Source organism: Corapipo altera, unplaced genomic scaffold (assembly GCF_003945725.1).
Source record: "Corapipo altera isolate COAL_440 unplaced genomic scaffold, ASM394572v1 64, whole genome shotgun sequence".
Classification (NCBI taxonomy): Eukaryota; Metazoa; Chordata; class Aves; order Passeriformes; family Pipridae; genus Corapipo; species Corapipo altera.
The window spans coordinates 9101132-9125613 of record NW_020884893.1 but is presented as its reverse complement, the minus strand read 5'-3'; the positions used below and the strand labels follow the sequence as shown (position 1 = coordinate 9125613).

The 24482-nt window shown below is 55.5% G+C and overlaps 1 protein-coding gene across 3 annotated transcripts; it reads right to left on the bottom strand.

Annotated features, from left to right (window-relative positions):
- Positions 1-918: 918 nt before the first annotated feature.
- On the bottom strand, positions 919-23139 carry UCKL1 (uridine-cytidine kinase 1 like 1). Of its 3 annotated transcripts, none has more exons than XM_027645945.1 (15): positions 23064-23139; positions 15357-15550; positions 14714-14820; positions 14340-14510; positions 14020-14091; positions 12320-12509; positions 11513-11574; positions 6296-6315; positions 3855-3953; positions 3420-3513; positions 3059-3121; positions 2593-2715; positions 2176-2283; positions 1855-2011; positions 919-1290 (listed from the first exon to the last, which is right to left on the bottom strand). In XM_027645945.1, the coding sequence occupies exons 1-15, from the start codon at positions 23111-23113 to the stop codon at positions 1214-1216; spliced, it is 1587 nt and encodes a 528-aa protein (XP_027501746.1). In that variant the 5' UTR covers positions 23114-23139; the 3' UTR covers positions 919-1213. The 3 variants fall into 3 exon arrangements, with proteins under 3 accessions (XP_027501746.1, XP_027501744.1, XP_027501745.1); XM_027645943.1 differs by lacking the exon at positions 23064-23139 and adding an exon at positions 19145-19499; XM_027645944.1 differs by lacking the exons at positions 6296-6315; positions 23064-23139 and adding exons at positions 10166-10182; positions 19145-19498.
- Between the last annotated feature and the right edge of the window lie 1343 nt (positions 23140-24482).

The following is a 24482-nucleotide window of genomic DNA, read 5'->3' as shown; positions in this document are numbered from 1 at the left end:
CAGCCCAAAGGACTCTGGGTTCAGATATGTTCCTCCATGGACATGGTGACATTGCCGTGCCTTGTCCCACCACTGCTCACTTGCTGACCCAGCCAAAACCACCCCATGCCTGCCTGTCCTCCCGTGTTTGTGCTCACGAGCTCTCCTTCCACCCACACAAGGACCTATTTTTAGAAGACATTAATCAAGTGTCAGTGCTGGCTCTGAGTGTGGCTTTTAGCTGGGGGCTCCTTCTTTCACCAAGTGCTGGCAGGAACTCGGGTGTGTGTTTTCTTTTAAATCTAGCTGAGAATTTACAGAATGTGCCGCAGAACAGTGGCGGTTATTTCAGGCTCATCACACCCAAGCCCACACTGAGTGATCACCAGGTGACTCTCCATTTTGGTGAGGGCCTGGCTGACCATCTCCCTCCTAGACCTGCGGTGCCAGCAGCACCTGGCTGCCTTCCCTGATCCTCAGAAGCCAGCTCTGGGCATGGGATGCTCAGATGAGAATTAGGTTTCCTCCTCTTGGCACATTTATCTCCTGCACAAAGATGTTGCATGGGTACTTTGAATCCTGCAGGAAAGAAAAATGCTCTGGAGGGGTCATAGCCTCCTCAGGTTGAACCCCCCTCATGGGGCTGGTCTGCTCCCCTTCCACCAGGGTCACCCAGCTCTGCTCAGAGAGTGCTGGGACCGATACGTGACCTGCTCCCCACCCTCTGGGGGAAGAACTGTTTCCTAATATCCAGCCTTCAGTCTCCTTGCAGACAGTAGGAATTCCCTCTCTTCCGCCACCAAGTCTTTCCTTGGATCAAGAGTGTGGTATTCTCGACCTCGCACCACTCCTCATGGCATCTTCCCCTCTCAGGACAGTAGTCCCAGAGGGTCACAAATCCTATTGGGGGCCCATGGGAAGTGACAAAGAATGGCTCTGTTCAAGAAAACCAGAGAAAAAATTTATTATTGTCCTTTATAAAATATCTCCAATAAGTTATATAGGCAAATATTTAAATTAAAATAAATTAACTCTGCTCTATGCTGGGACACACGACTGTCCATAAAGTCAAACTAGGATTTATGTTTCTTTGAAAAAATATGCCCTAGATCTCCGATGTAAGATTTGAAAAAAATATCTATGCTTGGTGAGAGGAAGGAGAAATCTGCACTGGACAGAGGGGTTAAGGTGCGGTGCTGAAGCTGCCTGGTGCCAGTGGCACCTCCACATCCAGCTAAGTGCTAAGAGCATCCTCATCGTCGCTCCAGTCGGGAGGAGCATCTGTCCCAAAGTACCGATCGCCAAAATTCCCTGTGGGGAGAGAGAGAGTCAGAGGGCAGCACTGCAGGAGCCCTGGGACCCATCCTCCTGCCTGTCCTCATCCCAGCAGGCAAGGGGACAGAAGCAGGTTTATCTGACAGCTTGAACAGCACGGAAACTTGAGTGGCAGCAAAACTGGAGCAGCCTGGAGGCTGGTTTAGCACCCGGTGGAAGGGTGTTTCCTGGCACAGCAGAGGTGAGGACAGAAGAACACGCTGAGCTTGTTTTGGGTGAACTTGCAGAAGGTGGCAGCTTAGGGAAGGAGGTGCCACAAGGCTGCTCCAGCTGTCCCAGCCAGACTTCTCCACCTGGGGCTGGAGGAGGCTCATGCTATGTGGTATGGCACCCGATGCTTAAAAGGGAATGGCTGCTTGGCAGCTCTCAGAGCCAGCATGTCAATCCCACCCATGTGGCAGCAGGGCCCAGGAAGGGCAGTGGATTCCCAGGTAAAATAAGGCCAGACCTAAACTGCTGCTGACAACCAGGGCTTCACCTCTCCCTACCAGAAGCACCAAAAATCCCCCTGCCACAGGTTATTCCTACCCAGATACTCACCAATGCCAGGGATTATCCGGAAAAGGTCATTCACCTTCTTGTCCACAGCTGTGGTGATGATCTTCACCCGGGGGAACGCATAGGCAACCGAGTGGACACCCATCTCTGCCATAAGCAGGGAGAGGAGGAAGATCTTGTCCTCTGGGACATCATGATCCTACAGGAAATGCACAGGGACAGCTCAGGGTCAGAGTCACCTCAGCCTGTGCTGTGTGCCCTGACACCATCCTTCCCACGGAGGAGCCAGTTCCAGACACAGCCCCTCAGCTGGTGTTTTGCAGGTTGTTCTGGAGCCAGCCACCCGCCCACCCCCCTGCATACCAGCAGCACCCGCACTGCCATCATGGCTGCAGCGCCCGTGGAGACCGTGCAGTCCATCAGGATGACGTGGTCTTCGCTGATATCCTTCGGCAGACGCAGGTAGTGAAGCTGGGCAGAGGACAAGAGAGCAGCTTAGAGGCTGCACGTGAGTGGAGTAACCCAAGCACTTCTCTCGATCCCTCATTCATCTCTATCCCCGGGACCCAGGCTGTCAGCTTGGAGCCAGCGCAAACGCTCGGGCAGCGAAGCAGCCCCTGTGTGCACAAGCCTGCTGGCAAAGCCCACCTGAGCAGCTTTCAAAGCACTCAGCCCCTGCCAAGATCGACTCCTGGGTCACTGAAGAGCTCTCAGAAAACACCTGAGTCACCCAGCACGTGCAGGTTAACACCAGATGTCCTGGGCAGCCCCAGGCTCTACCTCTGGCTCGCCCGTGTTGCAGTTGGTCTGGATGAGGATGGTGCCGATGCGGACGTCCTTGCACACCGCGCGCAGCGCCGGCTCCATGGTCTCTCCCGCGCGCAGGATGGACACTCCAGTGATCTGCAGCACACAGCCGGGGTGGTCACATGGTGTAGGAACTGCCACCACCCCACATGGCACTGGGTCTTGGCAGCAGGAGACTCTAATGGGTAACTCCAAAGCACATCCCTTCCAAGAGGGCTGTGCTGCTCCCAGTCCAGGCTGCCTCCCATTGGGAGGGCACAAGTGGCACAGTGCTGATGGCACTCTTGGTCACTGACATGCCTGACCTAATGGTCCAGGGTGTCACACTCATGACATCAGGCACCAAACCCAGCCTAATGGCAGCCAGGGGGCTCCTTCCCTGTACCTTCCAGTGCACCCCCATAGGGCAGGTCTCAATAGTGCTTTGGCTTCCACTTACCTGCTTCCCGCTGTATGTCCTCCCTTCGTAGTCGTGTCCCTGAGGGGTCTGGACTGTGCAACTCTACAAAAACCACGTGAGAAGTGTTACCAGCAGCTCTGACACAGCTCTCAGAGGAGCCCTGGAGTCACCCAGCCACAGGCTGGGCTGGACCCTTGGACACCAAGGCAGGACAAAGAGCTGTCACCCATGGCCACACCATCACTGCACAGCTTCAGGGAGCCCTGGTGCTTTTTAATCCAGGGGAAAGGGCTGATCCATGGGGAAGGTTGGAGGAGCACTGCCAGAGCTGTCCTGGCTCCCCAGCAGTTTTGGGTTAGAAACTAGAGAGGAAACCCAGCATCTATAGCCCTGAACCCACCTGGAATGGGAGCAGGGAGAGTGCATGCTCAATCAGCAACCGCATCAGCCTCTTGGAGTAGAAAATGAACTCGTCTCTGCTGGTCTCCTTGTTTCTAGAGGGAAGGGAAAGGTAACAGCACGCAAGCTGTGGACCAAAGTGTGCCCCATGAGATGCTGGCAGAGTTCAGAGGTAGCCTCTGCCCCTCTCTGGCTTATTTGCACCATCTGAGCCTGGAACTGTGGTGTCGGTTTTAAGGTAAAAAGCATAAAATTGTTGGCAAGACCACTGAGCACTAACTGCACAGCTCCTCGATGCAGAGGCCACCACCCCTGCCTTGTGTCCCCAGGCTGTGAGGACAGGCAGGAGTAGGACTGGGGAGCCCAAAGACAACCAAGCCCACCCCAGTGGCAGCCGAGCCCCATCTCACCCTGGGAGCCGTGGCAGGAGCTTTACCTGATGATGGTGTGCATGCCCCTCACCTGAGGGGTGCTCTTCAGCACACTGAGGGTCTGAGGAAGGGGGTGGCACTGGTGGGCAGAGGCCAGGGCGGCCCTGAAAACCAAACACACGGTCAGAAGGTCTGGGGAAGGCTGCCCGAAGGCTGGAGCACAGCACACGGCCAGAGCCATCCTCCCAGATGTCATCATCTCACACTGCAAACACACACCAAGCCCATCCAGCTGAGCCGAGTGAGCAGCCAGCCCTGCCTGGTCCCCTGCCATGGCAAAGGGACCTGCTCCCATGAACGGGGAGCACTGGAGTTAGTGGGACCTTGCAGCCCAAGGACCTGCTGGGCAGCTGACCCATGGTTGATAGAATGGTTTGAGTTGGAAGGGACTTTAAAAACCATCTCGTTCCAGCCTCCTGCCATGGGCAGGAACACTTTCCACTGGAACAGATTGCTCCAAGCCCTGTCCAACCTGGCCTTGAACACTTCCAGGTATGGGGCAGCCACAGCTTCTCTGAAGGTGGTTGGCCCATCTTGATTTTCACTGGTTGGGAAGAAAGTAGAAAATAACCTCTAAACCTTTTCCTGTTCTGGAGTCTTATTTGGTGATGGATCCTGGACTCATGGGGTGAGGAGGGGCTCTTGTGGTTGTCTCTGTCCTACAAGGGCCAGGTGTTGCACTGGCACATGGCTGGAACGTGACTATTTTAGAGAGTACCTGGTCCATTCCAAAGTGGGAACAGCTTCAAGATTTTATGGCTGGACAGGAATGGCTCTGTGTGACTCATTCCACATAACAAACAGGGCTGGGAGCTATTCTTGGATCAAGGGAACACCATTCCTGGGGAAGTGCACAATGGAGCCCCATTAGTCACCTCTCCCTGTGAGAGCAGCAATAATGAGAGGAAGGACACATTTGGTTTCCACAAGGCTGGGCAGGATGGACAAGTAACTTTGTCTGGGAGGAGGGCTGGGGTCCGAAAACCACACGTCAGATCACACACGTGCCAGCAGCTGCATCCCAGTCAGAGAGATGTTGGGGAGGTGGAGAAGAGAGCAAATGAAAGCACCGCATGATTAAGATTTGAAATCAAGCAGAAACCTGGATTAATGGCACACAGAGGCACGCAAGCAGAGAGAAGGACAGAGAAGATGGGTAGGCATGGAGGAGGGCAGAGCTAGGCAACTTGAGGCCTCCATCCACAAAGCCATCTCTTGGTCTTGGCCAACCAACACCAAACGAGACATTCCCAAGGCCTGTGGGTACTTAAGGGCTCCTTCTTGCTTTTGCCAGCTCCAGTCCTGTGTAGCAGCCAGGAGCCCCCATGCAGAGAATGCTCGGGAGAGCCAGGACAGCTGGCAGCCATGTGGGGAGCACGGATGGGTTGCAGTCCCATCGTGGGCTCACCTGCTGCCTGCAGAGCCCATCACTGGTTTGGGACAAGCAGCCCTCAAGGCCCCGGGCCTGCTGTCAGTGAAGCGAGCTCACCCCGTTAGTCGCTGCCCCGCGGATCAGCTGCTGTCAGAGCCACTCCCACACCAGAGCTGTGCTGCCAGCAGCACCCACAGCTCTGCCCCCACAGTCCTCCCTTCCCTCCTCCTGCCAGACCTGGTCTGGGAACAGATCCTGGGGGCAAAGCCCTGCCTAAACCCCTCCTGCCCCCCAGGGTGCCCACGCAGTGGGTGAGGGCATGAGCCCTGCTTTGGGCAGATGGTGCCTGCACAGGGGCTGCCTGTTTGCCTGCTTTAGGGGGGCAGAGATGGGACCCTCAACAAACAGCCACACACCTGTTTATGGCCCCCACTGGGTTTGCCCAGGTGACAAACTGCTGCTGCCCAAACCAGAGGAGCTGTTGGGGTCATCTTCCATCCACCAGAGCCCACCCAGGGGCACAGGAATGAGCTTGCACCTCTCCCCTCCATCACTGCCAGGTCTATGTACCAGCATCCTGCCATGCCAGTGGGACAGGCAGCCCCTTTCCTGCCCTGGTGTGAGCCCAGCTCCTGCTCCCTGCTGCAGATACCAGTGAGTGCTCCAAGTTCCGTGAGCGGTGGGAACACCGCCCCTGAACTCTGAGCTGTCAACAGGCCCCCAGGAAATGCTGTCAGCATTCTGTCACTGAGTTTTCTGCACCTTCCTGTGACACCCACGCAGTGCAGGGACAGGGAGGTCTGGATGCCATCCTGCTTGAAAGCCACTCAGTGCTGCGGGGGTCCCTATAGTACTTTCTGGGGGAACAGGTCCCATTTTTGGGATAAAGCTGCTCTCTCAAGTGCCTCCACCCCTGTTTGGTCCACACAGCCCCAGCAAAGCGGGACCCTATGAGCTGTCTGCCCCAAGACCCCCAGCCCGGGTTAGTGAGGCAGCTCACCCTGCACAGCCCTTGCCCACTCCCCGCCATTAGTGTCACAACCAAAACACTGCCATAAGCGTTTGTCTCCTCACATATCCCAGCGCAGCTTCCTCTGGTCACCCGGTGGGAGGGATGTTCAGGGGAGACAAGACAGGAGACACAAGAGTTTAAGGGGAGAGGGACAAACAGGACATGAAACAGAGGAGAAAGCACTCTCATTAGTCAAAGGGGGAAAAAATCCCCTAATTGATCAATGACTCTTGGACCTGCCTGGTGCCCAGGCCATCACTGTGCAGAACCAGTGCTCCTCCCTTCATGACCAAGTCATGTCACCGCTGCTCTCCACAGCACCGGCTCCACTGCTCCAGAGACATGGTAGGACACTGTCCCACTTCTGTCCTGGGTAATACCACACTGCAACAGAAGCTCTTGGAGCCCGGAGGGGCATAGAACCATAGAATCCTAGAATGACTTGAGTGGGAAGGGACCTTAAAGATAATCTTGTTCCATCCTCCCTGCCATGGGCAGGTCCACTAGACCAGGCTGCTCCAAGCCCCATCCAGCCTGGCCTTGAACATTTCCAGGGCTCATGCCCAGCCCTCACCCAGGGCTTCGCTGCAATCTCAGAGCAAGTGCAGGCACTCAAAACCAAAAACCTCTGTCCAACCTGCAAAACCTTCATCCAACCTGCCCTGCTCCCAGGCAAACTGCTTGTGGGCTCACAGGGGTGTCCCCCTCCTGCATGCTGAAGAGATTATCTGCTCAAGCCTTGGAGAGCCTGGAAAGCCAAGAGCACCGGGAACATGGGGAGAAACCCATCTCTGAACTGAACATCACTGCCCGCTGGGAAGATCTTCCTTCCCTGGGGCTCACCTGGACCTGCCCTGGGCTCACCATGCCTGGAGAAGGGCTGCAGGCTGAGGGGAGAGCTCAGCCCCTCTGGTAGCCACCCCACCACTGCCATGCCACCCCCTGCCCATCCCAGGAGGGAAGGAGGGAGTGTTGATGCCTCCTGCCCCTTCCTGCCTGGCAGGACTGTGACGGAACATCCAGACGAGCAGCCATGAGCACGTCAAGAAAATGTCTTATTTTGGAAACAATTTTTCCCCCTCAGAACAAAAGCTTTAAAGGGGAAAAAAAAAAACGGAAAGAAAAAGAAAGAAAGAGAGAGAGAGAAAGGGGTGACCATCTCCCAGGAAGGCTTCAGGGAACATCCTCAGCTCTTTGTGGAACATGCTATCGAGCAGGAAGCAGACAAGAGACATCCAGCTACAAAGGAGCTGATGCAGTCAAGGCATTTCAAACACGTACACGGCTGCCTTTCAGGGCTGACATTTCAAACAAGGGCTATTAAACTGCGCCACGGGTTGATATTTAAAGACACAATTGGCAAAGGGCACGCCAAGCTGATCGGGACCTTGGGGGTGGGGAATATTGATTGGCGAGGGGAATCAGCTGGAAAGAGTGCTGGATCTGGGAACAGGGCTGGATGCTGAGAGTGTGGCAGGAGGGATGGAGAACAGGCTGGTCTGGGAGCACTGTGCCTTGGAGGGCATGGGCTGGCTGCTCCAAATCCTGCTACCAGGCTGCAGGAGAAACACCCACCTGGGCACGAATAGAATGGGAGTGCTGGTATGGAATTACATCTCCAGCACATGCACAGTTCCACAGGGGAAGCTGGACAAGAAATATCCCAGCAGCAAGGATGCTAAGGTCTGACCTGTATTCTGAGGGAATAACTGGGAAGGCAGTGAAGCTCCTCAGCAGCCAGCAGTTATAGGATGAAAACAAGCCTTGTAGGTCCAAGGAAGGCACCACTTCCTTTAAACTCCCCAGAATTCACCGATCTCATCAGGGAAAGGCGCTCCCCGCCTGTCCCAGCCAGCCCCTCAGTCAGAAAAGGCATCCCTGGAGCACAGCCTCCAGAAGCACCTCGGACTGGGGCCAGATCTGAGCATCCAGGTTTTATCCTCCCAGTACAAAGCCCTCCCTGCGTCCCCACCGCCAGCAAACAGTGGTGACATCAGAACAACAACCGTGACATTTAGAAGAAGCCATTCCAGACAAGAGGATGGGGAATTGTTTGTGATGAAAAGCCCATATTCGCCAGGCACATCTTGCTTGTTGTGTCTCTCCATCCACCTGGTTCCTCTTGCAGAGCCACAGAGGGGCTGGGGGAAACAGCAGTGGCAGTAAAGCACTGAGGCTCCAGCAGAGGAACATATTTGGGCTCTTGCAGGAAATTTTTTCCAGATTTTACGTCAAAGACATAAATGGAAACCATGAGCCTCAAACGGAACATAAAACCGGCTGTGGCTGTCATGATCACAGAGGTGTTTCTGGAGGTCAGGGTTACCTTTCCAAACTTGCTATCATAAAACTATTAATACCTTATGGATATATTAAATACCTGATTTTGAAGGTGCAGAAAAAGATCACCTGTACTGAGTGCCCCTTTCCCTGGAGAGAAGGGAAATTTTATGTGTGTATATGTATGTGTATATATATATATATATAAATTTTATATGTATATATACATATAATTTTATATGTATATATATACATACACATATACACCACCACCCCCATACATTAGTGCTTTTGCTAATGTTATTCCTGCCATATTTTAAAGTAACAGATTTCTCTCCATACTAAACAGCATCTTCCCACCTGGACCTCCAGACACAGAGGGAAGCTTAGGTGTCTGTATGGAAATGTCAGGCCCCAGGGTATTAAACAAGCAAAGAGAAATAAAATAAAACATCCACTTGCCCTAGTCTAGAAATGACTGGCTGAAGCAGAAATAAGTAAGGCAGGGCCTCTTCCCTGTTCATCTCAGGTATTTTAAAAGCTCATTGTATGCCAAAGGTAAATTTTAGGGCTACTTGAGTTATGCATCTCCATACAATGATGGAGATCTAAATGGAAACCCATTTGCAGTAATGCATTCCCTCTGCTTCCTACAAAAATACCTGAAAGCCTTAATGGAAGGAAGAGAGCCAAAGTCCCATCTGGAGGCACATGCTGAAGAGGTTAAATAAATCAACATATATGTTATAACGTCTACCTGCAGATACCTAGAAATCAGAAATCCTGCTGGAGTTGGGCAGGAGGATTTTCTCAGTCCTCCAGCAATGGCTGTGCAGCCTCTGGATGCAGTGGGAAAGGGGGTACCTCTGGTGATGTGGAGCTGCTATGCTCCTTTGGGTGCCATCAGGCACAGCACCTGTGTGTGGTGAGGGGTCCCACCACCCTCAAGATCACAGAATGGTTTGGGTTGGAAGGAACCTTAAAGCTCATCTCATTCTAACCCCCAGACCTTCCACTAGCCCAGGTTGCTCCAAGCCCTGTCCAACTGGCACTGGACACTTCCAGGGCTGGGGCAGCCAAAGCTTCTCTGGGCAACCTGTGCCAGGGCCTCACTACCCTCACAGGGAAGAATTTCTTCCTAATATCCAATCTAAGTCTCTCATCCTTTAGCTTACAACTGTTCCCCTTGTCCTATCACTATCTGCCCAAGTAAAATGTCACTCTCCACCCATTTTTTTATTCATTTTCAAGATGCTTTGGTTAATCTAATAATTTATGTATATAATGATGTTTAATCATCAGGGCTGGAGAGTTGCTCTGAAAACCGTTCATCTTAGAGGATGAAGAGAAATAAAAGAGAATCTCAGGGTGCAAAGCCTCCCTTCTCACAGAGACTGGGGGTCCCCAGCTACAAACCTGGCCCTGCCCCAGCTTCAGGGGTCTGCACTCCAGCTGGTGGTACATCCCTGGGGAGCAGCCCCGTCCCTGCCATCCCAAAGCCAAGGACAAGGTGGCCTTTTGTCACCTCTGAGCGTGACAAGGCCGTGTGCTACACGAGCTGTCAGTCCCGCTGCAGGTCGGGGTGAGGCCAAGCAGTGCCTGGCATTGGAAATGCCTCGGCTGCACAGACAGGACAGAGTGAGGGCTCTTACCTGACACTGAGTTCACGCTGCGGCAGCAACACAAAGACACAATGCAACCGGTATTAAGCATTGTCAACACCAGGGTCGTTTCAAGACAAAAAAAAAGGAAAAATAGGAATATTTTCCTTCATTCACATGTAGCCTTTTACCCTTCTTCCCCTCCCCAAGTCTGCAAAAGCCTCCCCCAAGCCAACCCTTTGTCTGGCTCGCAGCAGCACCCAGGGGAGCTGCTGGGTTTGCCATGATACTCCTTGGCTGGATCTCAGGGGCTAGGGAAAAACAGATATTCCCCTCCCCTGGACTGTGTCCCATGGCTGGGTGAGCTCTTCAGCCTGGTGTTAGCACCAATGCCAGGGCTCTGATCCTTCCTCCTGTGACCAAGGATTTAGAAACCACATTCCCAACCTCCCAGAGCATAGTGCTGGGAATCCAGGCAGTCAGGTGCTCTGGGAGAGGGAACTTGCCAAGACACCTTTGCTCAAGAGTGGTCCCTCCCGAGCAGGCATGGGAAGCAGGATGCTGTGGTGTGCCAGCTCCCATCCCAAGGCCAAGCAGCTCCTGCCATCTGAGACCTCCAAAAGACTCGAAGGAATCAAGCCCTTTACTTTGAGGTGCATCCATCTCCAGGTCATGCTTCTTCCACCTCCCAGGAGATCGCTCTGAGCAACTCCATGACTGAAACATCACTTAAGCTACAGCTGTGGGGTGGGAGGAGGCTGTGCTGCTCGATGACAGCAACACACAACAGCATCAGCTGATCACAGGGTCACAAACCACCAGTCAGGACTGGCCTGGGATACACGGGAGAAGACTTGTTAATGCCAGTGGTGGGGAAGTGATGGAGCACGTGCCTGGATCAGGGCTCAAACACTGATAAGACTTGGGGTTTTGAAATCCAGGGCCTGCACTCAACACGGAAGTGGAAAAGTGGACTCCTGACTGGAAAGACTTGTGCAGCAGCACCTGCACAGGGGGGAAGAGGAGAAGCCCAAGAGCTGAAGGAGTGGAGAGTTTGGGGCGATGCTGCCCCAGGAGGGCTGCAGGCAAGGGGGCACATCCCTTGGATCACAGAAGGATGGTTGATTTGTCCCCTGATGATGTGCTCTCCCAGGTAGGGAAGAAATTTGCTGCTGGACACAGCTGGCAGAGGAGCCATGACTAATCAGAAAACAGAGACAAGGCAGTTTCCTTCACTGGAGTGAGGGAGAGGGCTGGGAGGAGCTCACAGAGACTCCCACACCTGGAGCACAAAGGAAGCCAGGCCATTCCCACCTGGGCACCCAGAGCACAGCTCCCAGCAACGCCACCGCTGCCAGGCAAGGCTGTGAACCTTCCTCACCACGCAGCAGCTCTTACCTCTTCCAGCTGGCTGTGGACGTGCTGAACAATCAGGTCGATGGCCACGGTGTTTCCACTCCCTGGAGTGAACCAAAAGCAAAAGAATTATAGAATCACAGAATTGTGAAGGTTGGAAAAGCTCTCTAAGGTCATCGAGTCTAACCGCTCCCTCAGCACTGCCAAGCCCACCATTAAATTATGTCCCCGAGTGCCAAAACTACACATCTTTTAAATCCCTCCAGGGATGGTGACTCCACCACTGCCCTGGGAAGCCTGTGCCAGGGCTTAACAGCACTTTTGGTGAAGAAATTTTCCCTGATACCCAATCTGAAACTCCTCTGGTTCAACTTGAGGTCCTTTCCATTTGTCTTGTCATTTAATACCAGAAAAAGGAGAGTCACCTTGGTCAGGACCAATTTTCTTCCACGTTTCTTCCTCAAATTCCCCACTGTGCTCAAAACCACACTGTACCCCTGCTTCCCCAAAGAGCCCTTTCCTAGCAAAGCAGGAGACATTCCTGCTTTTATTAAACCCTTATTCAATAATCTGTTACTGGATATCTACAAGTCACCTCCAGCTCTTCAATCGCTGTGCTGCCAGGACGTGGCAGGGCAGGAGGCTGGCTGAGGGAAAAGTCCAGACTTTCCCCATGGAACCTGTGTTTGGCCAGTGTTTGGAGACACTTGGCTGGAGGGACCTTTGCTTTGGCATGGGACAGCCACTCTGTCCTTGCCAGCTGGAGGGGGGTGGACTGGCCAGCAGAGCTGAGGGCAGAGGGACGGGGTCTCTGAGGGATTGCCCGTCAGGCCAGCCCTGGGCAGGTACCTCGGGGGACGACGATGTCCGCGAGGCGCATGGTGGGCTGGATGTACTGGTCGAAGGCGGGTTTGACAAACTTGTTGTACTGTTTGATGACACCCTCGATGTCCCGGCCGCGCTCGCTGATGTCCCTGCGCAGGCGGCGCACCAGGCGGATGTCCGAGTCTGTGTCCACGAAGATCTTCAGATCCAGCAGCTGAAGTGGGAGGGGAGGGAACAAACCCCACCGGGTCAGGTGTGTGACTCAACCCACCTTCCCCCCGTGCTCAGCACAGCTCCCGTTTAACAGCGCCCAGCTCTGCTCCAGCTTTGGAGGAGCTTTTCCTTGGAAGGTGGCTGGTGCTGCAGTGAGTCCCTTGCTGCCATCTGCCTGTTACTCCTGTGCCCTCTGAGACCTGTCCTGCTCCAAACCCTGTCCCCACTACTGACCAGCTCCAACACATTGGTTGGATCTTATTTAGGAGCAAGGAGACAAAAGGAGTTACTGTCCACAACACTGACCAACAGGGTCCACCCAGGAGCACTGGCTTCTTAAACATAGAATCCTGGGACGGTTTAGGTTGGAAGGAACCTTACAGATCATCTCATTCCAAGCCCTTTCTATAGGCAAGGAATTAACACTGGAAAGGAGCCCAGCACAGCAGGCCAGCACATGACTCTGCCCTTACTTTCAAGAGGCAGGAGCAGGGATGCTGAGGAAAGTTTCCTGGGGGATTCACTCAGCTGTCCACTGGAGGTCATCCTTGCTCCAGAAAAGTGCAACCCAAGTGCTTGTTTGGCAGGGGAGAGAACTTTTTAAACAGAATTTGGCTAAGTCTGTGCATGGCTCACTGTCTGATGGAGCATTTGTCAGGGCTGTGAAGATGCTTTGAGGGTTGGAGCACCTCTGCTATGGAGACAGGCTGAGAGCTGGGGCTGTTCAGTCTGGAGAAAAGAAGGCTCTGAGGAGACCTTAGAGCTCTTTTCAGTGCCTAAAGAGGGTCCAAGAGAGCTGAAGAGGGACTTTGGACAAGGACCTGGAGTGACAGGACAAGGGGGAATGGCTTCAAACTGACAGAAGGCAGGGTTACATTAGAGATTAGGAGGAAATTCTTCTCTGTGAGGGTAGTGAGGTGCTGACACAGGTTGCCAAAGAAGAAGCTGTGACTGCCTCATGCTCGGAAGTGTTCAAGACCAGGTTGGATGGGGCTTGGATCAACTTGGTCTAGTGAAAGGTGTCCCTGCCTATGGCAGGGGGGTGGAACTGCATGTTCTTTTAACGTTCCTTCCAACCTAAACCATTCTGTGATGTGTCCAAATAATTCCCAAGAAAGCCTGAACTGCTGGATGAGTCCGTGATAGGAACACCAGGTTTGTGCACTACAAGTTCAGCAGACTTTGCCTCTGGCTATGCAAGCTGCAGCAGTGTGGAGGTGAGCTATTTCTAGTTGTATTTATGCATCAGCACTGCCAGGAACCAGGTCACCACTCAGCACAGCTCCTGGTTCCTGGGCACAAATAGCTGAGATCGAGGTATTTACTGAAACATTTGACCTCTGCCAGGGCTCTTCCCCTGCTGCTGCAGAGTCAAAGCCTGTTTCTCCTGCACAGGGAAGTTCTATAGGAGCTGGTATAACCTGGAAGGTTATACCTCCCTGTTGCTGGACCTCAGGAGAAAGCATCCTCCCACCATCTCCTGCCAGAACTGCTTAGAAACCCTTCCTCACCTTCAGGAGCTCCTTGTCTGCGAATGCCATGATGCCTTCAAAGATAATCACATTGGCGCCATACAGGGTTTTCTGTGGAGTCAAAATGGATGTGGTTAAGCACAGAACATCTGTTCAGAGATGCCTCATCCCAGGGAACCTCTCTGGATTGTGAGTGACTGCGACAGCTCACCCAAAAACGTGCCCTGAGCCAGGCACAGGGCAGAGGGTGACAGCACAGATCTGACTGCAAAAGGCAGGGGCTGGAGGGGTCCAGTTGGCTCCCTCTCCCCTGCCTTGGCCGTCCCCCACCATGTCCCACCCCCCTCAGTGTCCCATACCCATTCCTTCTTGCGGCTGTGGGTGGTAAAGTCATAGATGGGGATCTTGACACTCTTGCCTTGCTTCAGCTTCTTGAGAGTGGCAATGATGAGGTCAAAGTCAAAGGCGTCGGGGTGGTCAAAGTTGAAGTCATTGCTGGCTGCCTGCTCCTGCTGCTGCTTGGTCAGCACCTGCCACAGAGCAGAGCTTAGGGCATGTGGCTGTGCACTTCCCTCCCCAGTGCTGTGCCCAGTCACCTCTTCCCTTGGATGCTTCCAGAGATGGGGCAGCCACAGTTTCTCTGGGCAACCTGTGTCAGGGCCCCATCACCCAAGGGTTATCCCAAGGGCCACGGCAGCCTGAGGAGCCTGGCCAGGGCCATGTGCAGCCTCACCTTGTAGAAAGAGTCCATGGACAGCAGAACCACCCATGGGACATCAAGAGCCTCAATGATCATGGTGGCCACTGTGGTCTTCCCAGAGGCGCTGCCTCCTCCCAGGCCTGCCAGGGAAAAGGGAATGGAGTCATCAACCCCGGGCACAGCCTTTCCCACCACAGGCTGGAGCCCAGGTCCTGCACTGTTGCACTAAGCTGGAGGAACCTTCAAAGAGGGAAATCATAGGCACTCCAAGAGATTATCCTTGAAAAAGTCAAGTGGCATGTACTGGAACTGCCAGCAACATGCCCAGCAAAAGCTGGGAAACCCTTCACTAGATGGTTGTGTAACACGGTGAGAGCTGGCATGGGAACCAGCCCAGGCTAAATCCCTGGGAACTCGTGACAGCCCAGGCAACAGGAGTTGAGGGAACAACAAAGACTCTGGTCTGCTACAATCCACCAGCCCCTCTGCACACTCTTGGTTTCAGCCCATCCAGTCAGTGCTGGGCTAACCAAGGGGACTCTCCCTGCTCCTGTTTGGGCTGGAGCCAACCCCAAAATTCCAAGGAGGCAATGTGGCAGGAATCCCCCCACGATCTCCTGAAAACCCACAGGGCAGGTGGCAGTGATGCTGCCTGGGCAGTGTAGAGATGTCCTACCTATGACAAAGGCCTCCTTGGACTGTGTCCCGTGCTCGTTGTACCACGGTGGCCGGCCCGCCGTGTAGATGGTCCTCTTGCTGGTCCGCAGCAGTGGGGGCTCAGACTTGCACTGGCTGGTGGTCCGCTTCCGGGGGGGCTTGGTGGAGCCCACTGTGGGATACAGCCGGTCCAGGGATTCAGCACTGCTGTTACTGGGGATGGTGAGAGGAAGGAGAGCAGTTACTGGGAGCAGGGAAGGACACATGTTCCCGGTGTGTGGGAGCAGGGTCCTGAGGGGATCCCACACCACATGGATGAGGGATGCAATGGAAGAGGGGGAGAGGCAGCCACAGCCCTGCTGCAGCACTACCAGCACCCACACCTCTGTGACACCGGGCCATGGCCAACCCTGAGGAACTCTTACACAGGAGCAGTTTTAAGCTGGAACAGGGGCAATGCAAACCTCCCTCCCTAAAGTCCTGCTGCCTGGGGAAGGTCTGTGTGAAATAAACTGCCCAGTGAGCTCTCAAAACATGGAGGGGTGTGTTACAGGGAACAACAACCCATTCTGATGTGCCAAGGGACCTTTCCTGGGGATAGAAGTCAAACATGTTGGCTACAGCTAAACTGTCCTCATCCCCTCCACCCCCAATTCCATTCCTCTCCCCACTCTGAGCACTGCACTCCAACTCAACCTCTAGTTCTCCCACTCCTTTGTCCTGAAGCCCCTGGGGACAAGCCTGTGAGCTGGGCAGAGCCAGGCAGTGGGACTGCCAAGATGTTGGCATCAGCTTTGCCTTGGGAGCTGGGCAAGCTCGGAGCTCACCTGAAGCCCTGGAGCAGGCTCCTCTCCCTTATCTACCCTCCCACTGCAGCCCCGGGGAGGGAGAGGAACAACACACCCTCCTGAGCCCTTTCCAGCTTGGCAGTGGGAGAGCAGTGGCTGGGAAATGATAAGTGGCCTCTGGCCAGGAGATAAGCTACAGCCACTGCCCAGCCAGCACAGGCACAGGGAGGATTATTTATACCAGTGCCCTCTCCTCCTTGCTTGTGCTCTGCTACCTCAGAGGGATGTCTGTTCCCTGGGAGAAGGTGCAAAGGGCTCCTCCCTGCTCAGGCTGCTCTTCTCTCCAGCCATGACTGGGTTGGAAGGGAAACCAAGAGATCTGGGCACCAATGGCTGAAAACCAGCACTATCTGGTACAGCCCAGCTGAGCCAGGGGGGCTTTGCTGCCGCTCTGTTACGGTTTGCTTTTGAAAGGGCTTAAACTGCAGGGCTTTACAGATTTTGGGTTGATTTTAAGCTGTTTTGGTATGAAGGTTAATTCCCTTCCCTCCCTGAGCCCCTTTTAGAACAATGTTAGATAAAGATCAAAATTTCAGACTGGCCATCTGTGCATGAAGTGACATGGCAAACCTGCCGGGCACAGTGGGGATCGCCCTGGCAAACCCCCTGGGCACAGCAGGATCCCCCCAGGAAACCATCCCTACCTCCTGCACCAGCACATCCCTGTGGAGTGGGCAAGGAGACAGGGATTTGCCTGACTTTGCTGAACTCCTGCTAACAAAAGGCAGGCTGCAGCTTCCTGTGCCAGGACCTCTCCCACCGATGCCCACCTGAAGGTGTGCACCCACAGAGTGCCCCACAAGAGCCTCAAGCCATCAATTCCCCATCCCCTGCCAGAGGCAATCAGCACACATGGCCAGCTCCAACCAGGAGCCAGGAACACCCCAACTATCACTTTTAAAAAGCAATCTCAGGAAGTGAGACCCATCAGGAAACCTTCTGGGGTGTCTACCAAAATGGTTCTGTCCACCAGGAGCAGCAAACCCTGATGGGATATATGGGTCTCCTCTCCCAATGGTGCTATTCCCAGAGTGGGGCTGACAAGCAGTCGGCGGTGCTGGTGCATGAACAAAGTCACTTTGGCTTGATAAAAGCAGAGATGACAAAACCACAGTTGTTTACCAGAAAAATAAAGCAGTTCCTTTCATCCGCATCCCGGTCCCTCTCCTGGGACCGTGGTTACTCCAGAGCTCTGCCACTGGCGCTGCGCCGTGGGCTGCTCGGTTGGTTTTCCTCTGGGAATGCACGCCGGTCTCCATGCGACAGGCGAGCCTGTTGGGATGCTCTGCTCCTTGGGGTCACACACTGACAAGTTCTGCTCTGCCAGATCGCAGATCCTGACCTAGGCCATCATTCCCAAAGTGACTCCGAGTTGGGCAAAGCTCTGTTTTTCAGAGCAAGGCTGCCTCTGACCAGCATCGACATCATCCAGCTCCTGGCAGGGACAGGGAGGTTTGGACCCTGATGGCTCTGGCAGTGCCCAGAATTACAGGTAATGGCCACAGCTCTGTCCTGCCTTCCCAAGTGTCACCCCTCCCCTCTGCTCTCCTGGGTGCCCACAGCACACCCAGGGTGTTGGCACAGAAGGGACATTCCTGTGGGATGTAGGGACATGCACCCCTGGGAAAGGAGCAGAGCCCCTCACACACACCTGGGGCTACTCTGGAATGCAGCACTTTAATCCTGTTCCAAGAGTTGGTGCTTTGCCTTGTCTCATCCAAATATTTCTGGGTTTTCACCAAAATTCTACACATTTCTATCGATATCATCTACACTGTTGGTGCCTGTACAGGAGGCAGATATTCTACACCTCTCAAATCCACGTTTCCCATGATTTACGTGGGAGAAGGAGGGCTGTGGGGCGGTCTGCGGGGCTGTCCCAGAGCTCTCCAAAGGTCATGCCTTTTCTCCTAGTGTTACACTTCAAGATTTGTAGATGTTTTCCACTTCTGCCTTTGCCAGAAAGGGGCTCTTCCCAGCTCCAAAGGGATGGCTGATCCAAGCCATCTCCGCTGGTCGTTCTTCCCTATCCCTTTTTAAAATTCCCTGTAGCAGTGATGAAGCTCCCACAATGTCCGACCTGCAGAGCCCTGAGAGAATGGGACTCTGTTTAGAGCTGGAGTCCATGCCATTCCTTGTCCCACATGGACCCTCTTCAGCGCCGTGGATTGGTGGGGTTTAACAGCTCAGTACCACACCCAGGCAAATAGGAAAGGAAACACCACCCTGGCTTGGTAACCCCTCTCCTGCCAAACCTACCTGGAAGGCCTCTCCACAGGCTGTCCCCAGCTTTTGGGGATGCTCTGCCTTCCCTGTAGCTGGTGCATCCTCGTTGGAGCCTCCTCAAGGAAGCCTGGTGGAGGGGGTCTGCTCCCCACAAGGGCTCTCCAGCCCTGCTGCCGTGCCGTGCTAATGAAGGAAGCATTTTGCTCCTGCTTAGTCCAAGCATGGATTTACCGAGGTGTGAGAGGTACCTCTCTCCTTCCCCACTGCGCTCCCATCCCCAGCCCTGTGCCCTGTGCTCAGCTCTCTGCATTCTGCTGCCTTCAGAGACCCCTGACCACCCTGGATCCCTGGTGGGCCAGGCTGAGAAAGGCAGCAGGTCCCAGCAGCGCCTACAGCAGCAAGGAAAGATGGCACAGCCCCAAACCTGAACTTGGCAGTGGACAGGAGAGCATGTCCTGGGCTCTGCACCCTGTAAACAACCCACTGACCGAGCTCCCAGCCCTCAGGGCCCCCCAGCAGCCCCCTGAGCCTGCCGAGGTGCCTGGCTGGCCACAGCCGTGTCCCATGGGAAACTGATCTTTTCCAGGCTGCTGCCTGCACTCTCATAGCCCTCAGCCATCTAGAAGACAGGAACTGGAGCTGGGAGACTGGGACTGCGGCCACCGAGGGTTCGCTCCAGCAAGCAAACAGGTGAAAACCAGTAAAATGTACTCAAAAATGAGGCAAAACTCACCCGCCATCCGGCCCGAGGGCCCAGCAGCCCGAGATGCGGACGCTGGAGAAGGCTGGGGGGCTGCTCATCTCCCCCCACCGCTGAGCTGGGGGTGGTCCTGGACAGAGGGTGTCACTCCCTGTCCCTGCCCGCACCTCGGCTCCTGTCCCCAATCTCTGGCACTACCAGGGTGGGAAGGCAGCCGGGCGAGCCTCGGGGCTCGGAGCCATGCACGGACCAACCCCCCCGGCACTGGGGCTGCAGGGTCCTGAGAGGCCGGGCTGACACAGACCCCCGGCAGATCCAGGGGGCTGGAAGATGGAGGCAGGAGAAGCGAGCGGAGCCGGGGGAGTGTCTGCGTCTGGGAGCTGCGCAGCGGTCAGCAGCATAAGAGGATAGCTTAACCTCCAGATTACGTTCATTACCTGATATTAATAGCACTGGCTTGATTAAAAAAAAAGCGGGGGGGTCGGGGATGAAGTGACACCTCCCCTCACCGCCCCCAGCACACGCAATAAACACCAGCCCCCGGCGCCTCTGCTCCCCAGGACCGGGGGTGTCTGACTGCCCTGGACGAGGGGGCTCAGCAGGGAGGGCACCTGGTGAGTGACATCCACATCCACGGGCACTGGTGAGTCCCCAGTGGGCTCCTGACACTGGTGGGGAGGGGTCTGCAGGGGGGCAGGAGGGGATGACCCCTGGGCAGGGATGGAGGGGGTACCCAGACAGTACCCCACGTGCAGCTGGTGGAGCAGCTGGGGCTCAGGGCCAGGGGGCTGCTGGCTGTGCCTGGCTTTTTGGTGCAGGACTCATCCCCTTCCCTGAGCTCCCATCGGTGGGGGTCCAGCTGTGAGTTCCCCCCTCCCCAGTCACTCAGCTCCCCGAGAGCTGCCCCTCACTGTCCCCTCAGCCCTGAAGTAAACAAGTGGGTGAAACTCAACACCCCAGAGCTGTAGGCAGCTAAGAATAACGTCCTGCTGGCTGCTGTGCCCAGCCATCCGCTCCCTCAGCACCCCCTGCCAGCTGCCCCTTGCCCCCCCCCAGGCCGGCCGGCTCCTCTCCCAGCGTCAGGCTCACCAGGGAGGGCAGGGAGCCTGGGTATCCTGCGGGAAGCCAGGCAGCCACTGACAGGCAGGACACATGCCAAGGGTGGGAGATGTTGGGCACCACAGCAGGGGGATCCCAGCCAGCCCTGGGGTGCAGGGGCTGGGGCAGAGCAGCCCCCACCCCACAGCCCCTGGCTGCTGAGGAAGGAAGAAGGTGGCAGAGGGCACCTTGAGGGCAGCCAGGCTCTGCCAGGGACATGGAGCATCCCAATGATATTCCATGGTCACCAAGTAAGACTCCAGCCTCCCGAGATGGGAGCTCGGACTCTAAGCTGAGGGGGTCTGGGGTGGGTGCTCCCTCTTGCTTAGCACCAACACCTGGAGATGGGGCCAGAAGTGGAAGAGGACTCTTTCCCCCTCCTCCATCTTCTGGAGCCATCAGGGCTATGCCAGAGGCAGGGGTCACACACTGCATCCTGCCATCCTCAGCAAACCCCTCCTGAACAAGGGGGGCATCAGCCCCCTCCTGCTCCTGCTCACCAACAGGACCTGCAGAGGAGATCATCGCTCCAAAAGATGGAGACCTGATAGGAACCAGGGATGAGGGGCTGGTCCTGAAGCAGGGGACAGGGACAGGAGGGTTTTGGGGTAACCTGTCCCCAGTGTGAGCCGCAGCTGCTGCCCTGACATCAGGGAAGTGAGCGATGATCAAAGGAACTTTTCCACCTCTGATCTCTGCCCAGACTCTCCTCTTGCTGTAAAAGCTCTCTCAGAAGTTTAAAAATAAAATTCTCTTCCGGAGCCATTTCTGTTCCTTCTCATTAAAGAAGCAAAAAAGCAAAGGGACGCGGGACGAGGAGCCCTTGCCCAGGGATATTGTTCCTTATCGCATTGCTCCTGCTGCCACTTTTCCTGCCTTTGTTAAAATGTCCAAGTGACAGGAGCAACTCTCCCAGCATCCCACTCAACATCCCCGCCAGATTCCCAGGTGGGACAGGAATCGCCCGCACTGCCTCCAAACCTCAGCAGCAACGGAGCCTTCCTCCTGGCACACGCTCCTCTGCAAATCTCTCTGCTTCCCAAGTCCCTTCACGGTTGCTGAGCTCTCACACAGGCCAAAAGTCCCTGGTTTTGGCCTTTTTTCCTTCTAGACGATTTTTAAGCACAAATCCCTCCTCTAATCAGCCTCCAAGAGCTGGACTTAAAATTGTGAGGAAGAGGAAACCAGACACAAAGGCCAGGATCCCCTTTCCCTCCCAGCAATGGGTTTCCCACAGAATTTAAAGATGGAAGCTGGATTGCACGTGGCTTTTCCTGGTTTGGTCATGCATATTGTCACTGGATAGGTGGAAGAGATGTGGACACACCAAGCCCAAAACAGAGGGATGTCTGTTCCTGGGAGAGGGTCCTGCTCCCAGATCCCACCCTGCAAGCAGCACCTGCAGGAGCGTGGAGGCCAAATCTGCTTCCTCCATCACTGAGCTGGGCTTTGTTGGGCTGGATCTATGTGTGTCAGCCCTTGGATGGGCCTTGCCTGTCTGGGGAACCATCCCAGGGGATGGAGGAACCCGCCCACGTGATGGAGAAACCCACCCAAGGGATGGAGAAACCTGCCGGAGGGATGGAGGACCTCAGCCGTGGGATGGAGGAGCCTGCCCAGAGGATGGAGGGACTTGCACAAGGGATGGAGGAACCCGGTCATGGGATGGAGGAACCTGGCTGCCACCCCACTGCCAGTGGGGATCCAGGGGCACCAAGACACTGCCTGGTGGTCACGCCGTGCCGTGCCCATGCCGTGCCATATCCATGCACATCCTGCAAACCCATCACATCACTCCCAGTTTACCTGGCCTTGTACCAACCTCTGCCCTGGCCAGAGCCACCCAGAGCCAGATGGTTCATCCCAGCAACTCCACACACACACACGCTTCCTTCCAGCTCCATTATGGTCTCTGCTCCCTCACCACAAAAGGACAAACATTTCCCTCTTCAAACTCAATTATCCGCTGCTATTTATACCGAGCGGGAGCCGCGGTGGAAGGGGCTCTGTTACACAACCCCGTTACTCATCCCTCGCTTGGTTGGCATGACTCCAGGAGGCTCCTTCCTCTCATCCTCATCCTCATCCTCCCTGCTACCCACCATTGACTCACAGGAAAGGCACAGGCAGCTGCCAGCAGCGGATTTAGCTCCTGGAACACGCGGGATGGTTTGGCACTCACTCTGGGGTCAGTCGGTCGGTGTGGTGGGGTGTTGGTACCCTACAACTAGGGATGCAGGGATATTCCATCCCTATAAGCTTTGCCACATCATCAGCACTCCGATGATGCTCCAAATCCAATTGCCAGACATTTGATGTTTGGGAGCAGCCACTCTCCTCAACCCCTGAGGATTGAGCTGGAAAAGGGGGTGGGAAATGGAGGGAAAACATGAGAGAGAGAGAGTGTGTGTTGTCAGAATTGCCCTGGATGGGGTTTTTGGGTGTAAAAGTTTAGGTTGTCCCACTCCTCGTGCTTGATGGAGGGGATGCATGTACCAGCAAGCTTGGAAAATGGGAGCTGTGGTTTATCTGCTGGGAAATTTAGGGCAAAAACCATAAAATAAGGGAAATAAGGAGAAAGGTGATCATGTGAAGGAAAAAAAAAAGGGGGGACGAAAATAAACAAGGTATAAGGTGGGGGTGGGAAAAAATAGTGGTTGGTGGGAAAGGCGAAGGGTTTTAATGGTGCGATGGGCTCGGGGAGGCCCCACTCGCGGAAGTGGCATCGTGGGGGACGGGACCGGCACCGCAACGCCCCGGACGCGGCGGGAACGGGGAACCGGCGGCTCCGGGGCACTGCGGTGCCGGTCCTTTCCGGAGGGATTATCCCGGGGAAAAGAATGCGGGATCTTACCTGTCGTGCGGTTCCACCGGAGCCCCCTCGGGCACCGGGGCCGCGGCCATGGTGCTGCGGGGAGAGGCGGGAGCGGGCGGGGAGCGGCGGGGGCGGTGCTGGCGCGGGGATGCCCGGGAATTGTAGTGCGGGACCGGGAGGGAGCGGTAAGGGGGGCGTGGGGAGTGATTTGGGGTGATGCGCGGTGGTGGGAGCACGGGTGGGTGCTGTGGGGGGTAGGTGGGTAGCGTGGGGTAGAGGTGGATGATGCGGAGTGTGGGTGGGTGCTCTGGGCACGAGTGGGTGCTGGGGGGGGGGGGGGGGGCACTGTGGGATGCAGGTGAGTGTTGGAGCACAGGTGGGTGCCCTGGTCATGGGTGGGAGCTGTGGGGTGCAGGTGAGCACTGCAGGGTGATCGCAGCGTGGCTGGGCGCTGTAGGGCACAAAGGGGGTTTTGTGGGGTGCTTTGGGGTGGGTGCTTTGGGGACAGGTAGGTGCCATGGAGTGAGGAGGGTGGGTGCTTTGGGTACAAATGGCTGCTGTGGGCACGAGTGGGTGCAGGTGGGTGTTTTGGGCATGGGTGGGTGCTGTGGGATGCAATAAGTGCTGTTATCATGGGTGAGTGCTGTGGGGCAGCTCTGCACCCCATGCCCAAGCAAACCCCTCTCCCCTTTCCCCCCACCCCTTACTGCTGCCAGAAGAACTGGGGGCAGCAGGATTTGGGTAGTCCCAGGCCCTGACCTGGTCACTGGTCACAGGGGAGTGGAGAAGCTGGGGGGACCCCAGCCCTGTGGGGGTCCCAGGGCGCTGGTTTTCCTTGGCATTGTGCTCCCATCTCGTGTCTGGGGTCCCCCAAGGCAGAGGTTTGTGGTACCACGTGTTTGGAGGGGCCAAGGCAAGTGCTGCTTCTGGGGTCCCCATCCTGCCTTTGGGGAGCCGAGAGCATCTGTGGGGAAAGGCTGGATTCTCAGCCAGCAGGGAGATCAGTCTAAATCTGTCCCTGACTTGGGTTCGGTGCCAATAAAACCATTAGGGAGCAGAAGAGGATTTATTCCCACGCTGGGAGGACCGGGAGGTGGGGCCCGGGTCCTGCAGAGCTCTCTAGGGAGGAGAGGTCCTGGGCTGGATGCAGCCCCTGGCGCTGGGAGACACTGGATCTGCTGATGGCATGGGTGGACTGGGAGCAGCTTTAGGGGGATTTCTACTCCTAAAATAGGGGAGTTGTGGCAGCTGGGCACTGGGCTGTGGGCTCTGGAGATCCTCTGGCTCTGGAGATCCTCCTGGAGATCACCAGGATTGCCAGCTGTGCCAAGTGCTGGTGCAGGAAGCATCCCTAGTCCTCACTCCCTCCAGCCTCTCCATTCTGGTTTTGAGCGCACCCCTGAGCCAGGGACCACACGCTCAATCCCCAGTGGACGGGGAGGTCCCCTCAGGAAGGAC